This window comes from Diceros bicornis, unplaced genomic scaffold, assembly GCF_020826845.1.
Source record: "Diceros bicornis minor isolate mBicDic1 unplaced genomic scaffold, mDicBic1.mat.cur scaffold_207_ctg1, whole genome shotgun sequence".
Classification (NCBI taxonomy): domain Eukaryota; kingdom Metazoa; phylum Chordata; class Mammalia; order Perissodactyla; family Rhinocerotidae; genus Diceros; species Diceros bicornis.
In genome coordinates this window covers 626,221-651,780 of record NW_026691096.1, presented here as the reverse complement: position 1 = coordinate 651,780, position 25,560 = coordinate 626,221, and the positions used below count along the sequence as shown (strand labels likewise).

The window sequence follows — 25,560 nt, the reverse complement described above, 5'->3', positions numbered from 1 at the left end:
TTGTTCATACACAATACATTTAACTCACGTCTCTTTTGGTGCTGCAGGTTGCAATGCAGGCAGGGATTAACTTGGGGACAGCTGTGTCAAGAGGATTGTATCAACCAGCAACAATCTTTATGGGCCGCCAAATGTCAGCCATCTCAAGCGCTGGAGATGTTAGTACAGAGCAGAAATCTCCTCAACCCACGAAGAACTTCAGAACAATTCCTGACCCATGTTCACAGCAACAGACAGCCCAGAGCAGTGATGTGACAGACAGCTATGTAGTCTGCACTAATAGTGGCACACAGTGCTTAAATAAGTCTGACAAAATAGATGGAAGGACATCTCTTCAGATTGATGAGAAAATGCCAGTCACAGCCAGCCCATTGTCTGAGGAGGAACAGACTCATTGCTTGGAGATAGGAAGCAACTCACGTCACGGCAAGAGTAATTTATCTGAAAGCAGAAAGTCTGCTGAACTCCATTCCCTGTTACGGGGAAGATTACGTCCAGGGAGCAGAACCACTGATTTAAAGTGTGACAGTTCCAGCAGATCAGGGGCATCAGAGGGAGAAATACTGACACGGGAACATATTGAAGTCAAGGAAGACAGTGCCAGACTACCAGTCGCTCCGATATCCGTCTCAGAATACTGTGCATCTGAAAGGAAGTGTTCTCAAGAGAAGCATTCTGCTCAGGAAGGTTTCTCAGGTGGGGTGAGAGGCTGAGATTGTTTGCTGATTTTTGTTGGTATTTAGTTTTTCTGGGTGGTAGTGGTCTTATGTAAGAACAAAGTGTACTCTCTAATTTTATCTTTTGTCAAAAAACAAAGTACAGTGGTGACTTTGCCAACAAATTCCATTCTAATGAATTCTTAAATATGTATGTGGAAATATTCTTACAAGCGAATTCTCTGATTTTTAAACTCATTGTTATATTTTTAATATATTTAATAAAATATTTTTAATGAGTTTTTAAATACTGTACTTAATCATGGATTGTTTCTACATGTTTTAACTGATGAATAATCCCACTCCGTGAGGTGGAACGTCTTACCTCGCTTCTCCCTGCACTTAGTGATCAGTAGTCTCTTCGTATCCCCTCTTACAGATCATCCTCCTCACGGGGACCCCGAGGCACAGAAGCCCTTCAGGAAAATGCAGCAACAGCAGGAAGAGGAAAGTCTGAGCAGCAGCAGTGACCTCACAGTTGCCGTAAGTGAAGATGGTCTGATTTTAGAGAGTCCAGAACCACAGCCAAATCCCAGTGACAAGATGGAGGGAGAAGATGGAATAGAGGCCTTAAAATTAATCCACTCTGAGCAAGAAAGAGGTGCCCTATCCACCGAAAAACATAATTGTATTTTGCAAACTCTAAGCTCTCCTGATTCAAAAAAGGAATCCTCCACTAACTCACCAACAAGAGAGTAAGCCATTGAATTATTTTTTACTATTCTGTTTTTAATTATAGACATTTTTAGAGATCATTCCACTGGGAATGTATTGTTGAACACTCAGTCATGAATGTATAAGTTCCTTACTCATAAATAATCTCTTAGCAAAGGTCTAATTTGCTTTCTTTTCTTTTTTTATAAAATAGCTTTAAAAGTCTGAATATCATTGAAATCATGGTGATTTGCAGTTTATAATTATATCCAAACAATCCCTGGTTAATTCATAAGTCATTCCCCCCACCCCTACCCTCCAGCCTTTTAAGAAAACAAATCATTTTGAAGTTGTGGTAACACAGAAGGTGACAAACGGTTAAACTTACTAGGAATTCAGCTTTAGAGGCTAGGAACTTTGTATCTAATTAATTTGCTTAATCCTAATATCCCTTGCCATGGTGTCATTTTTGTCATACGATTAAATATGAGTTAATAAGTTCTTCTAAGTGTATATCTAAGCCAGCTTTCCTTTTCTGAATGTAAATATGAGGACGCTGGAATCTTTAATGTTAAATAGGAACAACATCAGTGTTATACATTTTGAGCACTTATTATAATATCCAACTCATGAAAGCTCATGTATAATTTTTTATTATTGATTTGAGGTACTAGGTGGAATTGTGTAGAAAACATGGAAACTGTTGAAAACCAATTCTGCAATGAAAAATAACTCTAATAGCATCAAATCTCTTTTAGGAGTGGAAGGAACCTACGTAATAAACTAAGGTAGATCTCGCCTTTTAAAAATGAGGAAATCAAGGCTAGGGGCATAGGAATGACACGGAGGCCGTTGGGGCAGACCTTCCATACAGCCTGCCTCCCCAACCCACATGCCACCACTAGAATTTTCTGTTACACTGTGATGCTGTCACTCTTTCGCTCCAACAGTCCCAGCAACAGTGAAAAGCCAAGTGGGCATCCTTGTATATGAGGGAATATGTTCTCTTTTAGAGCAGCGTTGCACCTTTAATGTATTGCCTCGTACCATTCATTATCTACTTATGGTGAAAATTTTAATTTATAGTCTGATTGACTTTAAAGTGATGTTCAAGAAATATTTATTAATAGCACATCCAAGTACAAAGTACTTGTACTGTGGATGGAAGAACCAACATGGTTCCTGTCATTGGGAAATTTGATTTATTAGAGTGGCAAGCCAAATGGATTTTTTTGTGTGTGTGTGAGGAAGATCGGCCCTGAGCTAACATCTGCCAATCCTCCTCTTTTTGCTGAGGAAGACTGGCCCTGGGCTAACATCCATGGCCATCTTCCTCCACTTTATATGGGACGCCGCCACAGCATGCCTTGACAAGTGGTGCGTCAGTGCACGCCCGGGATCCAAACCAGCGAACCCCGGGCCGCCGCAGCAGAGCCCACGCACTTAACCGCTTGCGCCACCGGGCTGGCCCCACAATGGATTTTTCTAGTAAGAATACTTCTCTCGTCAAAGAGGTACAGATATTATATACTACATCATCAGAAACTTTATTACTAGAGATAGAATGTATCTGTTTTGGGTTTCGTATTTGTAGGCTTCTTTTTATAGCAATTCATTGGACAAGTAAGTAGTTTGGTGGATTAACTGGGGGACTAGCGTACTTACCCAGGACTCAGGCTTTTTCTGAGATGAAAAAAGTTGGGTATGTGTATAGAATTAAGAATGTTCTATCTCTCCTTCTCCTATATGACTGACTTTTTCCTATGATCTTAAAGCCAAGTTCCTCAGAATTTTGGGATATAGTTTTCCAAAATTTGTTAGAAAATATGGGCATTTGGGGAATTTTTGAATAGTTTGTCCTAATGGAATGGTCCCAGAATGAAAGGTCAGTCAGCAATGGTTGTTTTCTGTCTGTTACCAAATTTGAGCCCATTGATTTTCTGTGGTAAAAGTACTACCCAGGGGCCGGCCCTGTGGCTTAGCGGTTAAGTGCGCGCACTCCGCTGCTGGCGGCCCAGGTTCGGATCCCAGGCGCACACTGACGCACCGCTTCTCGGGCCGTGCTGAGGCCGTGTCCCACGTACAGCAACTAGAAGGATTTGCATCTATGACATACAGCTATCTACTGGGGCTATGGGGGAAAAAATAAATAAATAAACATTTAAAAAAAAAAAAAAGTACTACCCAGGAATAGGTTGAAGGTGGTTTAAATGATCCTGGTTAACCTGCTGACATCCTCACCGCTTTTGAGGTGCTGCATTCTCTTATTTCCTCTTTAGCATGAGCTCTTCTCCTTGCTCTGAGGGTTAATTATTCATCTGAGACTGTAGTGTCATATTTACAGAGCTAATACTATGACCTCAAACGTTCATTATCTCAGTTTACTTTAGGGTCTGTTGGGGGCCTGGAGAAAAGTCACTTGAATGAATTTTAGTTAACAAAGATCGAGAGATGGGACAAAGGAAGACACATAGAAGGATCTGAACAGGAAAGCAGAACCTCTGATTTGATGAGAATGATGATAGATACTATGTTTGAGCACATCTATGTGCCAGCTGAGTTGCTGACCTTGAACATAAAACTTGGTCTTAAGCTTCCTGGCAGTGAAGGGGAAATAGATGTGCGGTATGCAGCGTAGTTTCCATCTGAGGAGAAAAGTGAAATCAAGGGTGACTTTTGGTGCTGTTTTCTCTTGTTTTTTGTTTGTTTTATTTAAAAAAACTTTTTAACAGCTTTATTGAGATATAATTCACGTACCATACAATCCACCCATTTAAAGTGTATAATTCAAGAGTTTTTGGCATATTATATTATTAATATTTAAATGCTGTGTTAAAATGTATATAACATAAAATTTTCCATTTTTAAGTGTACAATTTAGTGACGTTAATTATGTTCATGATATTGTACAACCATCACCACTACCTATTTCCAAAACTTTTTTGTCCTCCTTCTATATTTGTCCTTTTGGTCTATTTCAATTCACATAACATTTTCAAGATTCATCCATGTTGTAGCAGGTATCAGAACTTCATTCCTTTTTAGGCTAAATAATATTCCAGTGTATGGATATACCACATTTTGTTTATCCATTCATCTGTTGATGGACATATGGATTGCTTCTCTGTTTAAAAGCCAAGCATCTTTGAGAAGGTTCATGACCCACTCCCATGGATATTTCCAGATAATTGAAGACCAGCTTGTGCTTCCTGCACAGTTCCTTCATTGCAAGCTATAATTAACATTTCTCACAAGGAAGATACTAGAATGAAGCTGAGTAAAAGCAATGTTGTTAAAAAGGAGGACCTTGAATCTCATTCTTAAAGAGTAGTTTGCTGCAAACATTGGTACAAAGCTCCATGACCTAAAACACCAGACATTTATTATTTTTTAGGTGCCAGGTGGTTGGCCCAGTGTCATTTGGGGCTACAAGAATTATTTGGCCAGGTGTCCCTCATCGTCCAGTAGAGTAGTCCAACCTCAGTCACCTGGTGGTGGTAGCAGGGTTCCCAGCACAGCAAGAGGGCAAGCCCCAGTGCACAAATACTTTAAAATGTCTGCTTGTGTCAGGTTTGCTCATGTCCCATTCGTTAAAGAAAGTCACAGGACCCAGCCTAGAGTCAAGAGGTGAAAAAATATAATCCACCTCTTGATGGGATGAGTGGCAAAGTCACATTGCAAATGATTGCGCACAGGAATGAGAAGATTATGGTTGCTTTTTGCAATCCACCACAGTACTTGAGGACAAATTCAAATGAAGATAACCTCAGTGTGAGTCAAAAGGGTCAGGAAAGGTTTTATCCCGGTGTTGATGCAGCATCTTGAAGGCTGTAAAGGCTTGAATAAGAAGGAGCAGGGAAAGGGGTGAATGAGGTCTGAAGGAAGAGTGCAAGAAGGAATGCAGATACAGAGAACACAAAGGGCGTGGGAGGGCAGAGCAAAGCGTGTGACTAAGGGCTCATTGAGCAGGGCTTGTTGGAGTAAAGGTTTAAAATGTTGCCTGAGTCATGTTTGAGAAAGACCTTGAATATCAGGGTAAAGAATTTAAAGTTCCTTCTCTGTGTTTTCCAGAACTATTGAAGGTTATTTTAAGAGAAGAGTGGTATGGTGAGTAACTTGATTTAGGAAAATTAATCTGACATCATTAGTTTCATCAGGATTAATTGTATACACTGGTGGGCAGAATTCTGAGATGGCCCCTGAGGTTCCTGCCCCCTGATGTACACTCTGTATAATCCCCTCACTTTGCGTGCGGGCAGGACTGTGAGTTTGAAGGATTTCCTTTCTGTGATTAGGCTATGTTACGTGACAGAGATGAAGAATTTTGCAAACATAATGAAAGTCCCCAAATCAGTTGACTTTGAGGTAATCAAAAAGGAATTGTTCGGGGTGGGCCAGACCTAAACATATCAACCTTTAAAAGGGACTGGGCACTTACTGAAATCAGATTCAAAGCAGCTGAGATACTCTCCTGTTCACCTGAAGAAGCAAACTTGCCATCTTGTGACGAAGGCCACGTGGCAGATGATGGTATGTGCCCTGTGGGAGCTGAGGGCCTCAGTCCTATAGCCACGAGGACCTGAATTCTGCCAACAACCAGTGAACTTGGAAGAGGACCCTGAGCTTTAAATGAGTTGCCTGTGAGGAGATGATAAAGATTAAATGAGATCATAAGGGTGAAGCCGTTATCCAATAGGGCTGATCTCTTAAAAGAAGAGGAAGAGACACCAGAGCTTTCTTTCTCTGCCATGTGAGGACACAGTGAGAGGTGGCCATCTGCAAGTCTCACTAGGAACCAAATCAGCTGACACCTTGATCTTGGACTTCCCTGCCTCTAGAATTGCAAAAAATAGATTTTTGTTGTCTAAATCACCCAATTTGTGATATTTTGTTATGGCAACCTGAGCAGACTAATAAACCTGGCTAGAGGTTTATCCATTTTGTTGGGTTTTTCCCCAAAGAACCAGCTTTTTGTCTTTTGATTTTCTTTATTGTTTGCCTATTTTCAATTTCATTGATTTCTGCTCTAAATTTTATTACTTCTTTTCTTCTGCTCACTTTGAATTTAATTTGCTCTTCTCTTTTCTAGTTTCCTAAGGTGGGAGCTTAGATTATTGACTTTTAGAGCTTTCTTCTTTTCTAATGTGTGCATTCAGTGCTATAAATTTCCCTGTAAGCACTGCTTTCACTGCATCCCACAAATTTTGATAAGTTGTATTTTCATTTTCATTCAGTTCAAAATATTTTTAAATTTCTTCTGAGACTTCCTCTTTTACCCATGTGTTTAGGAGTGTGTTGTTTAATCTCCAAATATTTTGAGATTTCCTAGCTATATTTCTGTTATTGATCTCAGTTTAATTCTGTTGTGGTCTGAGAACATACTTTCTATGACTTCTGTTCTTGTAACTTTGTTGAGGTGTGTTTTATGGCCCAGAATGTGGTTTGTCTTAGCAAACATTCCATGTGACCATGTGTATTTTGCCGTTGTTGGATGAAGTATCTTATAAATGTCGATTAGATCCAATTTAATGGTGCTATTCAGTTGAGCTATATCCTTGCTGCTTTTTACCTGCTGGATATGTTAGTCACCGACAGAGGTGACTGAATATTCAACTATAATAGTGGCTTTATCTATTTCTCCTTGCAGTTCTATCACTTTTTGCCTGTGTATTTCAATGCTCTGTTGTTAGGTGCATACACTTTAAGGATTTTTGTGATATTCCTAGGTGTAGATTTTTTGGGTAATTATCCTACTTGGTGTTCTCTGAGCTTCCTGGATCTGTAGTTTGGTGGTATATGTTGTTAACTTTGGAAAATTCTTAGCCATTATTACTTCAAATATTCCTTCTGCTCCTTTCTCTCTTTCTCCTCCTTCTGGTATTCCCATTACTTGTATGTTACACCCTTTGTAATTATCCTACAATTCTTGGATGTTCTGTCCCATTTTTTTTTCATTCTTCCTTCTCTTTGCATTTCAGTTTGGGAAATTTGTACTGACATATCCTCAAGCTCACTGATTCTTTCCTCAGCTATGTCCAGTCTATTGGTGAGCCCCTCATAGATGGTCTGTTTTGAGTTTGATGTTTAGTTTTTTGGTTTTGAAATTATGTAGACCATTTAAAATTAATTACTTTTTATAAACCCCTGTATTAAAGAACCAAACTGTTCTCTCTTCTAGTTATAGTACCTTAGTTGAAAATCTCATTTTATAATTCCATTTTGAGTCAACCAAAATTTCCTGAATACCTAGTAGGCCCAAAGCTCTGTACTGTGAGGTATGGGGTTGTAGCAATCTGAAATATGGCTGCAAATTCTTCAACACTCCTCTTATTAAAAGATGGGATCTCTCTCCCCTTCCCTTGAATATGGATGGGCTTATGACTGCTTCAACCAAGTAGAGCATGGTAGAATTGATCCTCTATGACTTCCAAGGTTGAGTTATAAAAGGCCATGCAGTTGCCACTCTTTTTGCTGGAACATGTGTTCTTGGAACCCTGAACCACCATGTAAGATGTCTGACTATTCTGAGACTGCCGTGGTAAAGAAATTATGTGTAGGTGCTCTAGACTGGTCCCAGCTGTGCCCATCCTTGCAGCTATCCCCTCCAAAGTACCAGACATGTAGGCGAAGCCTTCTTGGACCCTCTACCAAGTGCATCCACCAGCTGATATCACTGAATAACCTCTCTCAATAATACCTAAAATGGAAGAATCCACTCAGCCAAGCCCTGACTGATTTTCTGATCCACAAAGTCATTAGATATAATAAAATGGTGGTGGTTTTTTTTTTTATTATTGTTTTTTTTGTGTGTGTGTGTGTAAGGAAGATCAGCCCTGAGCTAACATCCATGCCAATCCTCCTCTTTTTGCTGAGGAAGACTGGCCCTGAGCTAACATGCATGCCCATCTTCCTCTACTTTATATGGGATGCCACCACAGCATGGCCTGACAAGTGGTGCGTGGTGCGCACCCGGGATCCAAACCCAGGCTGCCAGCAGCGGAGAGCGCACACTTAACCACTACACCACGGGGCCGGCCCCAAAATGGTTGTTGTTTTAAGCTACAAAGCTTTGGGGTAGTTTGTTACGAGTCTATAGATAGCTAGTATAGGACTTTGTTCATTTAACATTAAATATTTACTGAGTGCCTACTCTGTCCCAGGCACTACTCTTGCTCTTATGGTATTTATGATCATGCGTGTGGAGGGGAGGAAGAAAACACAAACCAATAAACAATCTGTGTGAAAATATTATGACAAAGAACGAGCAGGTTAAGTGCATAGAGAATGCATAGATGCAATTTAGTGTAGGATACTCAGGGAAAGTCTCTGTGGTGATTTGACATTTGAGAGGAGATCCAAAGTGAGTGAGAGTAAGCCACATTAAATTGTACCCATGCCTTCTCTGTCTATTTAACCTGCTTTATTCTTTGTTACCTTAATTTTCACCCTGGTATATTTGTTTGTTTATCAATTTATGTTTCATTTCTCTCCTTCAGTGTCTTGGAGATGAGTGGGATATATCTTGAGGAAGAGAATACCATGCAGCAGGAACAGCAAGTACAGAGGCCCTCTAGTGGGAGCATACGTGGTGTTTCTAGGAACAGCAAAGAAGCCAGTGCAGCTGGACCACAACAGGTGAGTGAGGAAGGTAGGAGATGGAGTGAGAGAGATATCAGTGGGCCACATCACAAAGGGTCTTGTAGGCTGTAGGAAGAACTTTGGATTGTGCTTCAAGGGAGGTGAAGAACCACTCTGGCTGCTTAATGGAAAATGAACTGTAGGGGACAGGGTGGGAGCAAGGAGACCTGTTTAGAGAATATTACAGTAATCTAGGGAGTAGGTGGTGGTGCCTTGGGTCAGGGTGGCAGCAGTGAGAAGTGTCAAATTCTGGATATACATATATTTTTTGTGTTTAAAAAAAAATACAGGGCCGGCCCCGTGGCTTAGTGGTTAAGTGCGCGCGCTCCGCTGCTGGCGGCCCAGGTTCAGATCCCGGGCGCGCACCGACGCACCGCTTCTCCAGCCATGCTGAGGCCGCGTCCCACGTACAGCAACTAGAAGGATGTGCAACTATGACATACAACAATCTACTGGGGCTTAGGGGGGGAAAAATAAATAAATAAAATAAAATAATACATAACATGAGATCTATCCTCTTAACATTTTTTAAGACTTTATTTTTTGGAACAGTTTTAGGTTCACAATAAAATTAAGAATTAGGTACAGAGATTTCCTATATACCGCCTGCCCCTACACATACATAGCCTCCCCCATCATCAATATCCTACACCAGAGTGGTACATTTGTTACAACTGATGAACCTGCATTGACACATCATAATCACCCAAAGTCCACAATTTATATTACAATTCACCCTTGGTATTGTACAGTCTATGAGTTTGAACAATGTATAATGACATGTATCCATCATTATAGTATCATAAAGAGTATTTTCACTGCCCTAAAAATCCTGTGTGCTCTACCTGTTCATACCCCCACCCCCACCCCCTGCTAACTACTGATCCTTTTACAGTTTATAGTTTTGGCTTTTCCAGAATGTCATATTCTTGAAATCGTATAGTATGTAGCCTTTTCAGATTGGGTTCTTTCACTTAGTAATATGCCTTTGAGGTTCCTCCATGTCTTTTTGCGGCTTGATAGATCATTTCTTTTTAGTGCTGAATAATATTATGTTGTCTTGATGTACTGCAGTTTATCCATTCACCTACTGGAGGACATCTTTGTGACTTCCACATTGTTGGCAATTATGAATAAAGCTGCTGTAGACATCCATGTGCAGGTTTTTGTGTGGATGTAAGTTTTCAGTTCATTTGGGTAAATACCGAAGAGTGCAATTGCTGGATTGTTTGGTAAGACTATGTTTAGTTTTATAAGAGGTTCCCAAACTGTCTCCCAAAGTGGCTGTACCATTTTGCATTCCCATCAGCAATGAATGAGAGTTCTTGTTTCTATAATCCTTGTTAGCATTTGTTATTGTCAGTTTTTTTGGATTTTAGCCATTCTAATAGGTATGTAATGATATCTTCTTGTTTTAATTTGCAGTTCCCTAATGACATATGATGTTGAGTATCTTTTCATATGCTTATTTACCATTTGTATATCTTCTTTGGTGAGGTGTCTGTTCAGATCTTTTCCCATTTTTTAATTGGGTTATTCGTTTTCTTATTGTTGAGTTTTAAAGAGCTCTTTGTATATTTTGGATATAAGTCCTTTATCAGATGTGTCTTTTGCAAATATTTTCTCCCAGTCTGTGGCTTGTCTTCTCATTCTCTTGATGTTATCTTTTGCAGAGCATAAGTTTTTTAATTTTAACGAAGTCTAGCTTATTAGTTATTTTGTTCGTGGATCATGTCTTTAGTGTTTTATCTAAAAAGTCATCATCAGGGCCGGCCCCGTGGCTTAACGGTTAAGTGCGCGCACTCCGCTACTGGCGGCCCGGGTTCAGATCCCGGGCGTGCACTGACGCACTGCTTCTCTGGCCATGCTGAGGCTGCGTCCCACATACAGCAACTAGAAGGATGTGCAACTATAACATACAACTATCTACTGGGGCTTTGGGGAAAAAAAAAAAAAAAAGGAGGAGGATTGGCAATAGACGTTAGCGCAGAGCCGGTCGTCCTCAGCAAAAAGAGGAGGATTAGCGTGGATGTTAGCTCAGGGTTGATCTTCCTCAGGAAAAAATAAAAAATAAATAAACAAATAAAAAGTTATCACCATACCCAAAGTCATCTAGACTTTCTCCTATGTTATCTTCTAGGAGTTTTATAGTTTTATATTTTACATTTAGGTCTGTGATCCATTTTGAGTTAATTTTTGTGAAGGGTATAAGATCTGTGTCTAGATTCATTTTTGTTCATGTGGCTATCCCGTTCCAGCACCATTTATTGAAAAGTTAACATTTTTACATGTACAGTACAATATTGTTAACTGTAAGCACACTGTTGTATACCATATCCCTAGAACTTTTTCATCTTGAACGACTGAAACGTCATACTCATTGAACAGTAAATCCTCATTTCCCTCTTCCCCCAGCCCCTGGCAACCGCCATTCTACTTTCTACTTCTATGAATTTGACTACTTCAGATATCTCATATAAGTGGAACCAACCAGTGTTTGTCCTTCTGTGACTGACTTATTTCGTGTAGCATGATGTCCTCAAGGTTCATCCATGTTGTAGCATCTGACAGGATTTCCTTCTTTTTATGGCTAAATAATATTCCATTGCATTTATATACTACATTTTCTTTATCCATTCATCTGTCGATGACATTTAGTTTGTTTCCCCCTCTTGGCTATAATGCTGCAGTGAATAATGCTGCAGTGAACATGGGAGTGCGGCTATGTCTCTGAGATCCTGATTTCAGTTCTTTTGGATAAATACCCAGAGTGAGATTGCTGAATCATATGGTAGTTCTATTTTTAATTTTTTGAGGAACTTCCATGCTGTTTTCCATAGCGGCTGCAACATTTTACACTCCCACTAATAGTGCACAGGGTTCCAGTTTTTCCACATCCTCAACAATACTTGTTATTTTCTTTTCTTTCTTTTTTTTTTTTAATAATGGCCATCCTAACAAGTATGAAGTGATATCTCATTGTGGTTTTGATTTGCATTTCCCCGATGATAAGTAATGTTAAGCATCTTTTCATATACCTGTTGGCCATTTATATATCGTCTTTTGAGAAATATGTATTCAAATCCTTTCTCCATTTTTTAATCAGGTTATTTGGTTTTTTGCAATTGAGTTGTTAGAGTTCCTTTTGTATTTTGGATGTTAACCTCTTATCAGATATATGGTTTGCAGATATTTTTCCCATTCTGTAGGTTGCCTTTTCACTCTGTTGATTGTTTCCTTTGCTGTGTAGAAATTTTCTAGTTTGATGTAGGCCCACTTATCTATTTTTGCTTTTGTTGCCTGTGCTTTTGATGTCATATTTAAGAAATCATTGCTAAGACCAATGTCAGGCAGGTTTTCCCCTATGTTTTCTTCTAGGAGTTTTACAGTTTCAGGTCTTACGTTTAAGTTGATTTTTAAGTCTATTTTGAGTTGATTTTTGTGTATAGTGTAAGATAAGGGTCCAGTTTTATTCTTTTGCACGTGAATAACAGCACCATTTGTTGAAGAGACTATCTTTTCCCCATTGTGCCTCCTTGATGCCCTTGTCAAAGATCAGTTGACTATATATATGTGGATTTATTTCTGGGTTTCTGTTCTGTTCCATTTGTCTGTGTGTCTGTGTTTATGCCAGTACCATACTGTTTTGATTATTGTAGCTTTGTAATATGTTTTGCAATCAGTAGATGTGACTCCTCCAGCTTTGTTCATTTTCTCCATATTATTTTGGCTATTCAGAGTCCCTTGTGGTTCCATATGAATTTTAGGATTGGTTTTTCTATTTCTGTGAAAAATGCCATTGGGATTTTGATAGGGATTGCGTTGAATGTGTAGCTCACTTTGGATAGTGTGAACATTTTAACAATATTAAATCTTCCAATCCATGAATATGAGATATCTTTCCATTTGTCTGTGTCTTCTTTAATTTCTTTCAGCTATGTTTTGTAGTTTTTAATGTACAAGTCTTTTGCCTCCTTGGTTAAATTTATTCCTAAGTATTTTATTCTTTTTGATACTATTGTAAATGGGATTGTTTTCTTTGGATTGTTATGTAGAAATACAACTGATTTTTGTATGTTGATTCTGTATCCTGCAACTTTACTGAATCATCAGAGTATAAATGCACTTTAAAGCCGTGGACCCTGAGAAGAACATTAGGCAATGAGTGTGAATAGGAAAGCAGCCCAAGGCCTGGCTCCACATTCAAGGTCAGGAAAATGAGCAGGAAACAGCAAAGGAGTTTGAGGCGAAGCTGCAGGGAAGAATCAAGAGAACCGAGAAGAAGTTGTGCTGCAGATGCCAAGTGGAGTATTTCAAGTGAGGTTTAGAAGGATTAAATAACCTTAGAGGTGCAGCTAGCATTCGAACTGACAGCCGGATGCCAGAATTCATGCTCTTAATTTCTGTGCTCTACCATGCAAATCACAATCATAATGGTGATATACCCTTCAATAGCACCCACTCTGTGCCAGGCACTATTGTGAAGAGCTTTGTTTATAATAATCCATTTATTCCTATCATTATTACCCTTTTACAAAGGAGAAAACTGAGACACAGAGAAGTTATGTTCAAAGTCACAAAGTGGCTCAGTGTACTTTGAGCTCGGCCGTCTGGGTCCAGAGTCTGTATTCTTAACTGATACCCTGGGCTGGTTCCCAGTAACTCTCTACTGCCTAAAAAACTGGAATATCAGAGATAATATCTCATTAGGTTGAATAAGGAAGCTCCAGAAGCAAATTAGATTATTTAATTAGGAGAAGAAAAGAAAACTAAGCGGTGGCAATTTGACCTTTTGCTCTGTCCGTATTGATTTTTGTGCCTTCCAGCCTCAAATAAGCTGAGGAAGTGCTGTGTGCCCTTCTTCAAGCTGAGCAAAGCATTCGCAGAGTTGCTTTGTTCCTTCCCCCCTTGGAGTATGGCTGACAGCAAAACGTAATGCCGCCTTTTACACTAAATAAGTGAAAGCCTTGGTTTCTCAGGGTCATAAAAATGTGATCACATGAAGTGAATCTCCTCTAGTGATTTTAATTTAGCCCCTCTTCAAAGTTAAATATGGGAAGGAAGTTCTTGCATCTGAAATTCTTGCATAAAACTGTGTTTCTTGTAAAATTTACCCGCAAGTCACTCTAAGCGGAGCTGGCAGCATGTTTATCGATTCAGTGTTCCTTCAGATGTGATGATGCCTTCAGGTGTCTGCTTCACTTGCTTTTTTTCTTCACCACTGTCTCTTGTTTTTCCTGGACCTGACCTCTGCCCCTCAACAAGTGGCCCCCTGAGCTTTTTCTTGCTGCCCCACAAATGATCGCTTTTGTTCCCAAAGTAAGGTTGTGCATTACACTTTTGAAAAGATAACCTGGTGCCAGCAGGTGGGGCTGTCAGTGTATCCCCTTCCTATTCTGCCTGGCACTTCATGCCCCAGTCTTGCCTGTGCCTCTCCTGTTAGCTCACCTACTTTGATCTGAAAAATCTAAGACGTTCCTTATCTTTATTTTGGTTTACATTTTTTTTTTTTTTTTTTTTTTTTTTTTTTTTTTGTGAGGAGATCAGCCCTGAGCTAACATCCGCCAATCCTCCTCCTTTTTTGCTGAGGAAGACGGCCCTGGGCTAACATCCGTGCCCATCCTCCTCCACTTTATATGGGACGCCGCCACAGCATGGCTTACCAAGCAGTGCGTCGGTGCGCGCCCGGGATCCGAACCAGCGAACCCCGGGCCGCCGCAGCGGAGCGCGCGCACTTAACCGCTTGCGCCACTGGGCCGGCCCCTGGTTTACATTTTTAAAAGTCCAGAACCAGGCTTCCAAGAGGGCAGCAGTCCTCAGACCAGATGGTCAGCAAAGTAGACATTAATTGTCACTCAGTGTCTGTACGGGAGATGTTAAAAGAAGTCTCCATTGACCGACCTGAACCTGGTTCCCCAGCCTTTCCCACCCTTCTCACCATAGGCTTCTGGCCTCAGTCAGAAGAGGTGGGTGCCCTAGAGCAAAGGCAGGAGTCTGGGATACTGAGAACACTTGCAAAGGTTAAAACCAGAGGAACTTTTAACATTTCTTGCAAGACAGGTGCACTGATGAAAATTCTCTCAATTTTTGTCTACTTTTTCTGTTTCTTAAATGCTTATACGTATATTGATGTTTTCATTCATCTTGAGTCAATTTTGAAAATGTAGAGTGTACTAGAAAAATTTTCTAGTTTCTTAATACTTTTTTAAGTTTTCAAATTTGTGGGCAGCTTTTATATTTTACAATTTTTTTTCTTTTTTTCTTTTTTTTTTTTTTCTGAGGAAGATCATCCCTGAGCTAACATCTGTTGCCAGTCTTCCTGTATTTTGGGTGTGGGTTACCACCACAGCATGGCTGCCGACAAGTGGTGTAGGTCCACGCCCGGGAACTGAACCTGGGCCACCAAAGCAGAGCATGCCAAACTTAACCACTAGGGCACCGGGCTGGACCCTATATTTTAGAATTTTTACCGTGTCAATAATTATGTTTCTTTTTCATTCATAATTTTATGTCTGCCCAACTTTTTTCATCAATCAATCCTGCATGAGATTTGTCTATTTTATTAATTTCTCCAAATAATCAGATTTCATCCCATCTGTTGCTTTTTTAAAATCTCGTTTGTTTCTGTTATTATCTTTATTATTCCCTTTTTACTTTGCTTGGTTTTACCAGGTGGTTTTTTTCTAACTGAGTTGAATGCCTAATTTTCAATCTTTCCCATTTTAGAACATATACTTTTGAGGCTTTAAATTTCCATGTAAGTACTGCTTGACTTGCACCCCACTGGCTTTGACAAATAATGCTATCACTCCCATTCAGTTTTAAGTATTTTAACATAATTATCTAAATGTTTATAATTATTATATCTTTTTCTTTGACATAGGTATTATGTAAAATGATTTTTGGTTGTTTCTAAACATATTAGGGGAAAAGAGGATTCTCTTTTCATTATAGATTTCCAATTTTATCACATTGTTGGCAGAGGATGTGTTCTGAACAACATCTGTCCTTTGGTCTTTGTTGATTGGCCATAGTAATGGCCAATTTTTATAAATGCCCATAATGCAAAAACATGTATATTCACTCTTCATTGGGTAGGGTTCTGTATGTTTCTGTTAGCTCGAGCTTAATAATTACATGATTCTAATCACCTATATATTTACTAATTTTTGTTTCATCTATAAGTTTCTGACCTTTCAAAATCTGTTGTTAATTAATATTTTTACTTTCTTTCCAGACAGTATAAGTACCTTAGAGACTGGATCTCCATTTCTTCCCCATGGGTCTGCTTCTGTTTTCTTTTCTTTCTCTCGCTTTTTAATCACTCTTGTCTTGTTTTTCTCAAATCTCTGGCAATTTTTGAATGGATATTGTGTAGGAGCATTTTGGGAGTGATTTGAGGACAAGGAAGTTTTCCTCCTCTAAAGAGGATTTGCATTTGCTTCTGGCAGGTGCCTGGGGCAGAAGTGATCCTGGGTCCCTTTCATCCAGGTTGAAGAATTGATACAGTGTGAAGCCAGGCCTTGGTCCCTTTGAGGGCCAGACTCAGTTTCACCGTTATCCACAGGAAGCAGCCCTTTGAAGTTCCAGTTCAAAGTGTGGGTGATTTATTAAGTTTCCCCTTCGTTGGTAGACCTGGACTTCAGTTTTTATTCTCCCACTCTGTGGGATTGCCTGGAGCTCCACTCAGCTTCTCAGACTCTCAGCTGCCTTTTCTGGAATTGGCACATGCCCTTCAAAGAAAAATTGCCCCAGATGTTAGGCTTATCTCTCTGAATTTCCTTTTTTTCTAGGTTTTGATCCTGTAATTCATCACTGCCTTATCTCTCTAAGCTATCAAAGAGATATTTTTTATACTTTTTTTTGTTCTTAGTGCAAGGATTGGCCTGCATTACCTAGGATGCCTTTACAAGAAGCAGAAGTCCTTGTCATGTGCTCTTTTTAAAATGAATTTTATTATTGAAGTATAGCCTACATACTAGTGAACAAATCATGAGTGTACTGCTCCATTAATTATCACAGAGTGAACACAGCTGGTAACCCCCACCCAGTCAAGAAATAGTATCAGCACCCTGAAGCCTACCTGGTGTCTCTTCTTCCCTTCTCCCTCATAGTCGCTTCCACTTGGCTGCTGCTTCCTTTCTGAAGGCCGGGGAAACCAGATATCGTTTGGCCACTTTCAGTTTTAGTTATGAAATGCATAGCTTTGACAAAGTCATTTCTAATTTAGTTTTTCTTTTACCTTTTAAATCTATTGGTGGAACAGTTTTCTCCCCTTCCATTTCATCTTTCTTTCCTTGTGATGAGCCCTCCCAAGTCTTTTAACAATTTGTCCTTTTAAATTATACACAGTACTTTCTTATTTTATTATGTGTGGTTACTAGAAAGCCTTCCAAACTCATAACCGTCTGCTGACATGGAGAATATGTGATTTCAGAATATTATGTTTTGTACACATTTATGAAAAATTATCCAGAATATGAACCTGTTCCCTTTTATTTCTCCTGTCAGGCTAGCCCTGTCCCTAATTCCCTTTCTTTAACTAGAGATGATCACAAGAAACAAATCAGGAACTTACTGATTTGTTTGGAATGTTCTCTTTCTCTTTCCCTGCTCTAGACCACAGGAAGACTGGCAGAGCCATGACCTTTTTGTGATTATAGTCTTGGATCTCCTTTTGACCAGTATCATCTTTTGACTAATTAAATTTGACTTCAAAGTTCTAGTTTACTATCTTCATCAGATTGATTTTTTCAGCTGAAGCACCTGGTACAGTGACTGGCACATGTTGGCATTTGATAGTTAATGGTAATCTGATAGTGTGGTTCTGGAAGTCAAGATGCAGGGACATACATGACATATAAAGGGAATGGCCAACCTCTTTTTTTTTTTTTAAGTCAGAAATGAACTTGGCTTCTGTCTCTCCTACTCTGACTCTTAGCAATTTGATAAATTTAATTTCTAGCATCAATGAATCAGAATCCTGACAAAATGGACAGTTTGTTTTATTTAGCCCTTTTCACTGAGAAGTGTTGGGTATGATGCACTGTAAGTAGAGCTTGTGCTTAGCATCAGTACATGAGGTCACCAGCGAGGCTCCAGAACTCTGCGAGTTCAACCAGGAAATCATCATCCAATTGGGTGTGATCAGAAGTTTTCCTAAAACCTGAGATACCTTCCAGAAACAAGATAATCAGGGCGGAAAATTGATCATAAAGGAAAATCGTAGACCAGGGAGCTGTAAGAGGCTCTCTGAAGCAAGGATGTGTGAGCAGCTGGAAAAGGGTCAGCCTGCAGCTGGGGAAAGGGAAGGCGAGAGGCAGAATTGAGCAATTATGTACTGGGTAGTACTGTTCTGCGGAGAAGGGTGCTGAGTCCGGGGTGGACAACTTGGGAAATGTCCTCTGGAGCGGGACAGTGGTGTTTTACCACACTTCACTGTGGCCTAACTGAAATCTTTAATCTTTTGTTAGAGTTAGGCTTAAGGTTGTTATATAAACTTGATATGCTAATGTTTATAATAATGGTAATAATTTCGATCATCTTTGAGTGCTTACTGTGTACCCGATGCTGTGCCAGCTGCTTTACATACATTATCTCATCTGCTGCCGCAGCCCTATGCAGTGGAGGTGTCGTTAACCTGCGCTTTACTGATAAAGAGACCTGGAATCTTTTCTGGGCCTATGTCTGGTGAGAGGAGTTCTCCTGCACTCAGGAGGGGCAGGTGGGCCAGGCTGGCTTTCCTAGTTTTATGGCTCCAGAGCTCCCTCTTCTGTTGTTCTCCCAGAATGTTTGTATGTGGCCTCTTACTTTCTTAGATCCCTTGGCTCTTTTCCCCTCCTCCACTTGAAATGGAAAGATTCTTCCTCTGCCGTTATTGTCCCAGTTAAGTTCAATTTAGAGTTCACTCCCAGCAGCTTCTCCTCAGTGCAGAGCTCTGCTGAAAGGGCACTTAGACTGGTAAGGTTCTGGAGTGGTAGGGCCCGGATTGCTCCTGCACCTACCGCAGTCCCTCTGTTCTAACCCTTGAAATGGACCTGCAGCCCCCTTCCAGATGGGCTGCCCTTCTCACCTCAGCCTGCCAGTGAGTACCGCTTGACGATGTGGAGGTTCTTGCATTCTCAGGAACGTCATTCATACTTTTGCTGTCCCTCCACTTCCTTCTGTACAATTGCAGATATAATGGGGGTTTAGTTGCTATCAGTAGTTTGTTCCACTCACTCATATTTTGTCACATAATTTTGTCATAGATATTATGCATGAATTTTTGGTTTGCTCTCCTAGTTGTTCTATCTTTTTTTTATATTTATATAAGGGAATTCAGGGAGATTTTTAAAAATAAAGGCTGTGCTGCCACTGTTTTCCTAGAATCCCTCTTATCATTTGATGTTTAAGTGAGTTACAACATTTTTGGGGAGATGTCTCAATGAAGTGTTAAGAGGCCCTATCCCAGCACTCCGGGAGCCAAATAAGAGATGTAGAGGGAGGGGAGGGAGGAGGCGATTGGGGAGAGGGAGAAAGGGAGGGCAGGGGGAAAGAGAGACTAGGGAGGCTGATGAGAGAATATAGCAGGCCTGCATCTCTGCTAGGGAGGGAACCAGCAGGCCACATTCCACGAGGGCTGCAGAAAAATTAGACCTCTTTCAATACAAATTTGAGATCTAAAAGTAGTTTATTCTGAGTGGAACAAGTTTACCTATGGTTTCAAAAGTTGGAGAGGAGACTCTAGGGGTCAAGTCTTGGTTGTTTAAGATTCAAATAAGGTAGGAGAGACTGGAATATGGCCAGGTTTCCAAGAAAGTGGGGCTAACAACAAACAAGCCTCAGGGAGAGGCCGTGTGTCAGTGTTGCAGTCAGCAGGCCCAGCTGAGCCTGAATTTAGTCCAGCCCAGGCTCCAGATGTGAGTGTAGAAGCCTCCAGATAATTCCAGTCACCTGTGTTCCACATCACCCCGTGATATTCAGACTGAGGTCCCTGACATTGCAGAGCAGAGACAAGCCACCTGCCCTGTGCCCTGTCCAAATTCCTGACCCGCAGAAGCCATGAACATAACAAAAAGTTGTCGATTGTTGTTTTACACCACTAAATTCAGGTTAGCTATTACAAGCAATAGAAAACCAGAATAGCCATGGTGATTGGTTTGGCTGATGAAAGGAGATTAGCCATTCCAGATTTTAAGAGAGGAATGGCTGGAGCACAGGCCTGGAGACAGACCAGCATGGCCCATGTCTAGGGAACTGTTGGTCACTCCAGCTGAAGGAGTGGCTCATGTGGCAGAGTATAGCACCACTGCAGGCCAGGGGAACACATTCAGGGGCTACAGGGGTCTTTTTCTTATCCCTCCACACCCAGCACATGAACAGCCCCTCGATCCTGCTTTGTGCTGGCCCAGCCACACCAAGAGCAAAGATTCTGCTGTTACTGGTATTTATAAAAAGGAGACATGGTAGGGGAGCAGAGTGACAGGGGTAGGATCGTCATTTTAAGATACCTCCCTTAAATTCTTTTCAATGAAATGTAAATTTGAATTATGGAAAAGCCATCCATCAGAGTTCTTTTTTCAAACTTGGCTTTCTGGCCTTGTTGAACATTTACCTATTAATTATCTTGATATACCAGGCTACAAATAACGGGAACACTGTCTCGAACTGCCTTAAACAATAAACACATTTTTGTTTATTTCTGAAAGTCCGGGAGTAAAGCAAGCCCTGGGATTGGTTGATACTGCCCTTCACTTTTGTCATCAAAGACCCAGGTCCGTTCCGTTTCCCTGCTCTGTCATCCTCAGTGCTGACCTCATCCTTAGGCCAGGAACAAGATGGTGGCAGCGGTGTTCTTATGGACTGAGTTGTGTCCCTGCAGAATTCATATGTTGAAGCCTGAACCCCCAATGTGATGGTATTTGGAGATGGGCCCTTAGTGGGTAATTAAGGTTAGATGAGGTTATGAGGGTCAGGCCCTCGTGATGGGATTAGTGCCCTTATGAGAAGAGACCTGAGAGAGCTCTCCTCCTCTCTCTGCCCTGTGAGGACACAACAAGAAGGCAGCCGTCTGCAAGCTAGGAAGTGGGCCCTCACCAGGAACCAAGCCAGCCAGCACCTTGATCTTAGACTTGATCAGTTCCTTATGGCTCATCTTCCCTTTTATTCTCTTAAACTTATATTTCTCACCTTTTGAAGAGCAGTTGTTGAGCTATTGGTGATAGGCTTCTAGAAAAACGAAACTTATTTTAAGCTGGGATTTGATAAGGAACATTTGAGCTTGATAACTGAGTGGGAAAGCTTCCATTCAGTGAGGGCTTTTGTGAGGGAATCTGTGCAGATAGGCCAAGCAGATAAGAAAAACTCAAAAAGCAATAAGTGAGACCTTGATATGTTTTCTTGTGCTTTTGTACTGAATCTCACTATTTTGAGTCCCAGTTAGGAGACTTACAGTATTACTTTAACCTACAAGAGAGATGTGAGGAGCACTTCTGAACACCTTGTGTTTAATGGCCTTCAACTAGTTGTCTAACTTTTTTCTATTTTCCTTTGTCAGTGTAAATTCATTTTAATTTGCTTGTCATTTTTGTGGACTGGAAGTGTGTTTGAATCTGCTGCTTAAAACAATGCTAGATTCGTTTTCTTTAGTGCAGTGATTCTCAGATATATTCCAGTAGAATTCTCCTGCTATTGAGTCAAGTGGTCTTTTCCAATTTTTAGGAAAATAAATCTTTGTAATTTTGAGAACTTCCTCAAAATTATTTTAATAAAACTTTGGTTACCTGCTATAGCTTGCCTACTGGAAGAGAAAATGAATGAGAGTACCAAATGAATAATAATGAAAAATGTGAAATCAGCTGATCCTGTTAGGTTTGATAGATTGGTTTTTCATCATGGGTATTTGTGTTAGTGGTTTGATTTTTATATTGTATACATATATTCATTGTCCGCTAGTAAAAATGTTCCTAATTTGTGTGATGAAATGACGTATATCAGTACTTCATGATATTTTACAGAAAGTTCTAAGAATTCCAGGTGTTCTGCCACCTTAAACATTGAAAAGCACTACTTTCTAGGATAATTGAATCCCTAAAAGAATTTCCAGTGCTGGGTCTGGGATTGATGGTGCTTGCTGATCAGATGTTATATATTACATGGATGTATGCTGGACATGGTTGTTTTGGAGCATTATTACATCTGTAATCATGGGCACAGCTGAAACTGGTTTCTGCTGTTTTGAAAGGTGTACTTACCTGGAATTGGGGATGTGCTTGTCTTACATCCCCTGAACTTCCACACTGACGAGAAGCCTTTTCACCTGGCTCCCAGGGTCTACCCAGGAGGGCATTATTTCCTAGCTTGCATCCCGCCTGCCTTTCCTCCCGGTTAATCCCCTTTATTCATTCATAATGATGGTTTGTTATCATTCACTTTCTTGTTTCTTTTGGCTTCCTTTTAGCAGCTTCTTAGGTGAATGAGCATTTGAATAATAAATTGATTCAGCTTCTTCATTTTAATACAGTATTGGCCCTCTGAAGGAGCCAGCAGAAAACCAGCACAATTTTGTCAGTAATTCTGTCTTTGATTTCTACCATACTCACATAGCAGGAGGCAATCGTTAATAGCCAAGTGTTCAGTCTCCTTCCTGCTGGTGCCCTCCCAGGGTGCTGCCACTCCCATCTCATTGTCATCATGGAGGTGGGCCCCGAACAATGAACAATGAGTCAGAACCCAGGGAGGGACCTGCCCTACAGGTCTGAGCTCTCCCTCAGTGGAGGGTGACTGCCCTAGACCCCATTCCCATTCATCAGAGTTAATTGGCTTCTAAGGAGACTCACTTATCCCAGAGAAGTGACATACTAACTTATTTCAGAGTCTGAACGTTGCCTGAGCCCTCAGTAAGCCCATCCACCATCCCATCATGCCTTCTGATTTGCCTTCTCCCTGGATCCCCTCACGTAGCATAATCTTTGCCAGCCCAGTCTGGTCCTCCTTGTCTCTTCTCTTACAGACGCACGTACACCTGCACATGCACATACACACATGTGGAGACAGATGGAGAGCCGTGTAACAGCAAAAGTCTGGTGTTTTGTTTTATGATCCTCTGTTAGTCCTTAAGCTCCAGCAAAGATGATTCTACCCTGAAAATATCAGATGCCCTTTTACAAAAAGCGCCCTCTAGAGTTTAATTATAGAACCAATTATGATAATGTCTAATAAAAAAATTTATTATGTTCATAGTATTCTTTAAATTTAGTCAAAATACAAGGCCTGATTGTATTACATTTCTGAAAGGTGTCGGGGGAAGAGGGGGAATCTCCCTCTGCCCTTTTCCTTAAGGTTCTTATGGCTGACCAAATAACAAGACAGGTTAGCAGGAGAAAATAATACCAAGTTTAATAACATGTATACATGGGAGAAAGCAGGGACACTGCGTTTCTCAACACAGTAGCAGAGATTCTCGTCTTAAATACCATGTCCAACCAAAGACAAGGAGGATGTTGGGGGCGGGGGTGTTAGTTACAGGAGATTATCACTAAAGCACTGTAAACAAGAGTAAGGCTTATTATGCAGTTTTAAGGCCTCACCTTCTACATTGATAAGTCTCTAGAAATGAGGTCATCCCCTCTCTTCCCAATACAGAGAGGGAGATACCTTTACAAATGGAGACTTCCCTTGTAAATGATTGTCTGGTAACCCCTCGCAGGGCCATCTAGAGCATGTGGCCAGAGAGACAGAACTTCTTATTATGCAGTTTTAAGGCCTCACCTTCTACATTGATAAGTCTCTAGAAATGAGGTCATCCCCTCTCTTCCCAATACAGAGAGGGAGATACCTTTACAAATGGAGACTTCCCTTGTAAATGATTGTCTGGTAACCCCTCGCAGGGCCATCTAGAGCATGTGGCCAGAGAGACAGAACTTCCGATAAGATGGGCTTGTTGGTGCCTTTTCTATTGTAACCTCTATCCTACATTATCTTTATAGCAGTCATGATAATAACTCCTTCCTGAAACAGATCTTTTGTTTTAAATTCTTTAGGCAGTTTGGGAGGGGCAACTCAAATATTCTTCCTGAGTTCTCTGAGTCCTTATTGTCTTCAGCTCGAAATAATCTGCATACCAGAGTGGTGCTTCCTGGGGTAGCTTGCCCTGAGCACTATCAAAGGCATAAAGTTGTATGATAAGACATTTACCCTCCATGTTCTTTTTTGCAGCAGATATTTAAAGCCAGGTCACTTTAGGTGACTGGCTCCATAAATCTGTTGTGTGCACCTCAGATTGGAGGGTGCAGCCAGCACCCTAATGACAACACCCCTCTGGCGACACATCTGTGCTGATTTAAAGGAAATCCAGGGAGCAAGAGTAAATGTTTCCAGTGTTCACCTTCCCAGCAAAGAGGATTTTTATCAACTCAGGTGTTAAGTTTGGGATCCACAGACCTATCAAAGAGCAAATTAAGAACACATCCATTTCAGGGCCAGCCCCGTGGCTTGGCGGTTAAGTGCTCACGCTCCGCTGCTGGTGGCCTGGGTTCGGATCCCGGGCGCGCACCGACGCACCGCTTCTCTGGCCATGCTGAGGCCGTGTCCCACGTACAGCAACTAGAGGGATGTGCATCTATGACATGCAACTATCTACTGGGGCTTTGGGGTAAAAAATAAATAATAAAAAAAAAAAAAAAAAGAACACATCCGTTTCATAAAGGAACCATCCTTTATGCAGCCATCGCTAATGACTCGGCTGCTAAAATCTCATTATGGGTTCAGGCTGGTTATCTCTGTTTAAGGGTAGAGGGAAACACCCTATTATAAATTCTCTCAGGCCTCCCAGCACCTCATTAAGCAACTTAAAAAACAAAAAAAGGAAAGGTGATATGGGAGAAGGAGTAGTTCTGAAAATTAAAATGGAACAGAATGATGTTTTGAAGCCAAAGAGGGGGAAAAGGCAAGGGTTTTGCTTGTGAGGCCTCTGCTACAATAAAGAGGACCTTAACGCAGGCAGACGGTACCCTACAAAATGCAGCCCATAATTCAAGCTGTCAGCTTAATCACGCTGTTTCCAGGTATGGAGAAGGAGCCCTTGTTTCCTGGGTCCAGAGAGAGAGCCTTGTTTGCTGACCCCTAGCTGCAGCCTGCCGCTGCAGACCGCCCCGCTCTGTTGGCCTTTGTGTTGCTGTCCCCTCCTTCCCTCATTTTTGGCATTGTGTTCCCTTCAAGTGGCCCCCTGGAAGGGACCACCCAGGGGGCTGCACAATGGGGACCAAGGGAGCCACCAAAACATAGGTTTTGTAAGACAGCCCGTTAAAAGAAAAATACTCTTGGGCCGGCCCCGTGGCTTGGTGGTTAAGTGCTCGCGCTCCGATGCTGGTGGCCCGGGTTCGGATCCCGGGCGCGCAACGAGGCACCGCTTCTCCGTCCATCCTGAGGCCGAGTCCCACATACAGCAACTAGAAGGATGTGCAGCTGTGACATACAACTATCTACTGGGGCTTTGGGGGGAAAAAATAAATAAATAAAATCTTTAAAAAAAAAAAAAAAAAAAAAAAGAAAAATACTCTTTAACTATGTA

At 41.0% G+C, this 25,560-nt stretch overlaps 1 protein-coding gene across 1 annotated transcript in view; it reads left to right on the top strand.

Moving 5' to 3' along the window:
* Window positions 1-25,560, top strand: part of LOC131402668 (centrosomal protein kizuna-like) — a 74,782-nt gene that overhangs the window by 7,149 nt on the left and 42,073 nt on the right. Inside the window, 2 exon segments of the mRNA XM_058537277.1 lie at window positions 48-696; window positions 1,096-1,411. Of these exon segments, the coding sequence (XP_058393260.1) occupies window positions 48-696; window positions 1,096-1,411 (965 nt within the window).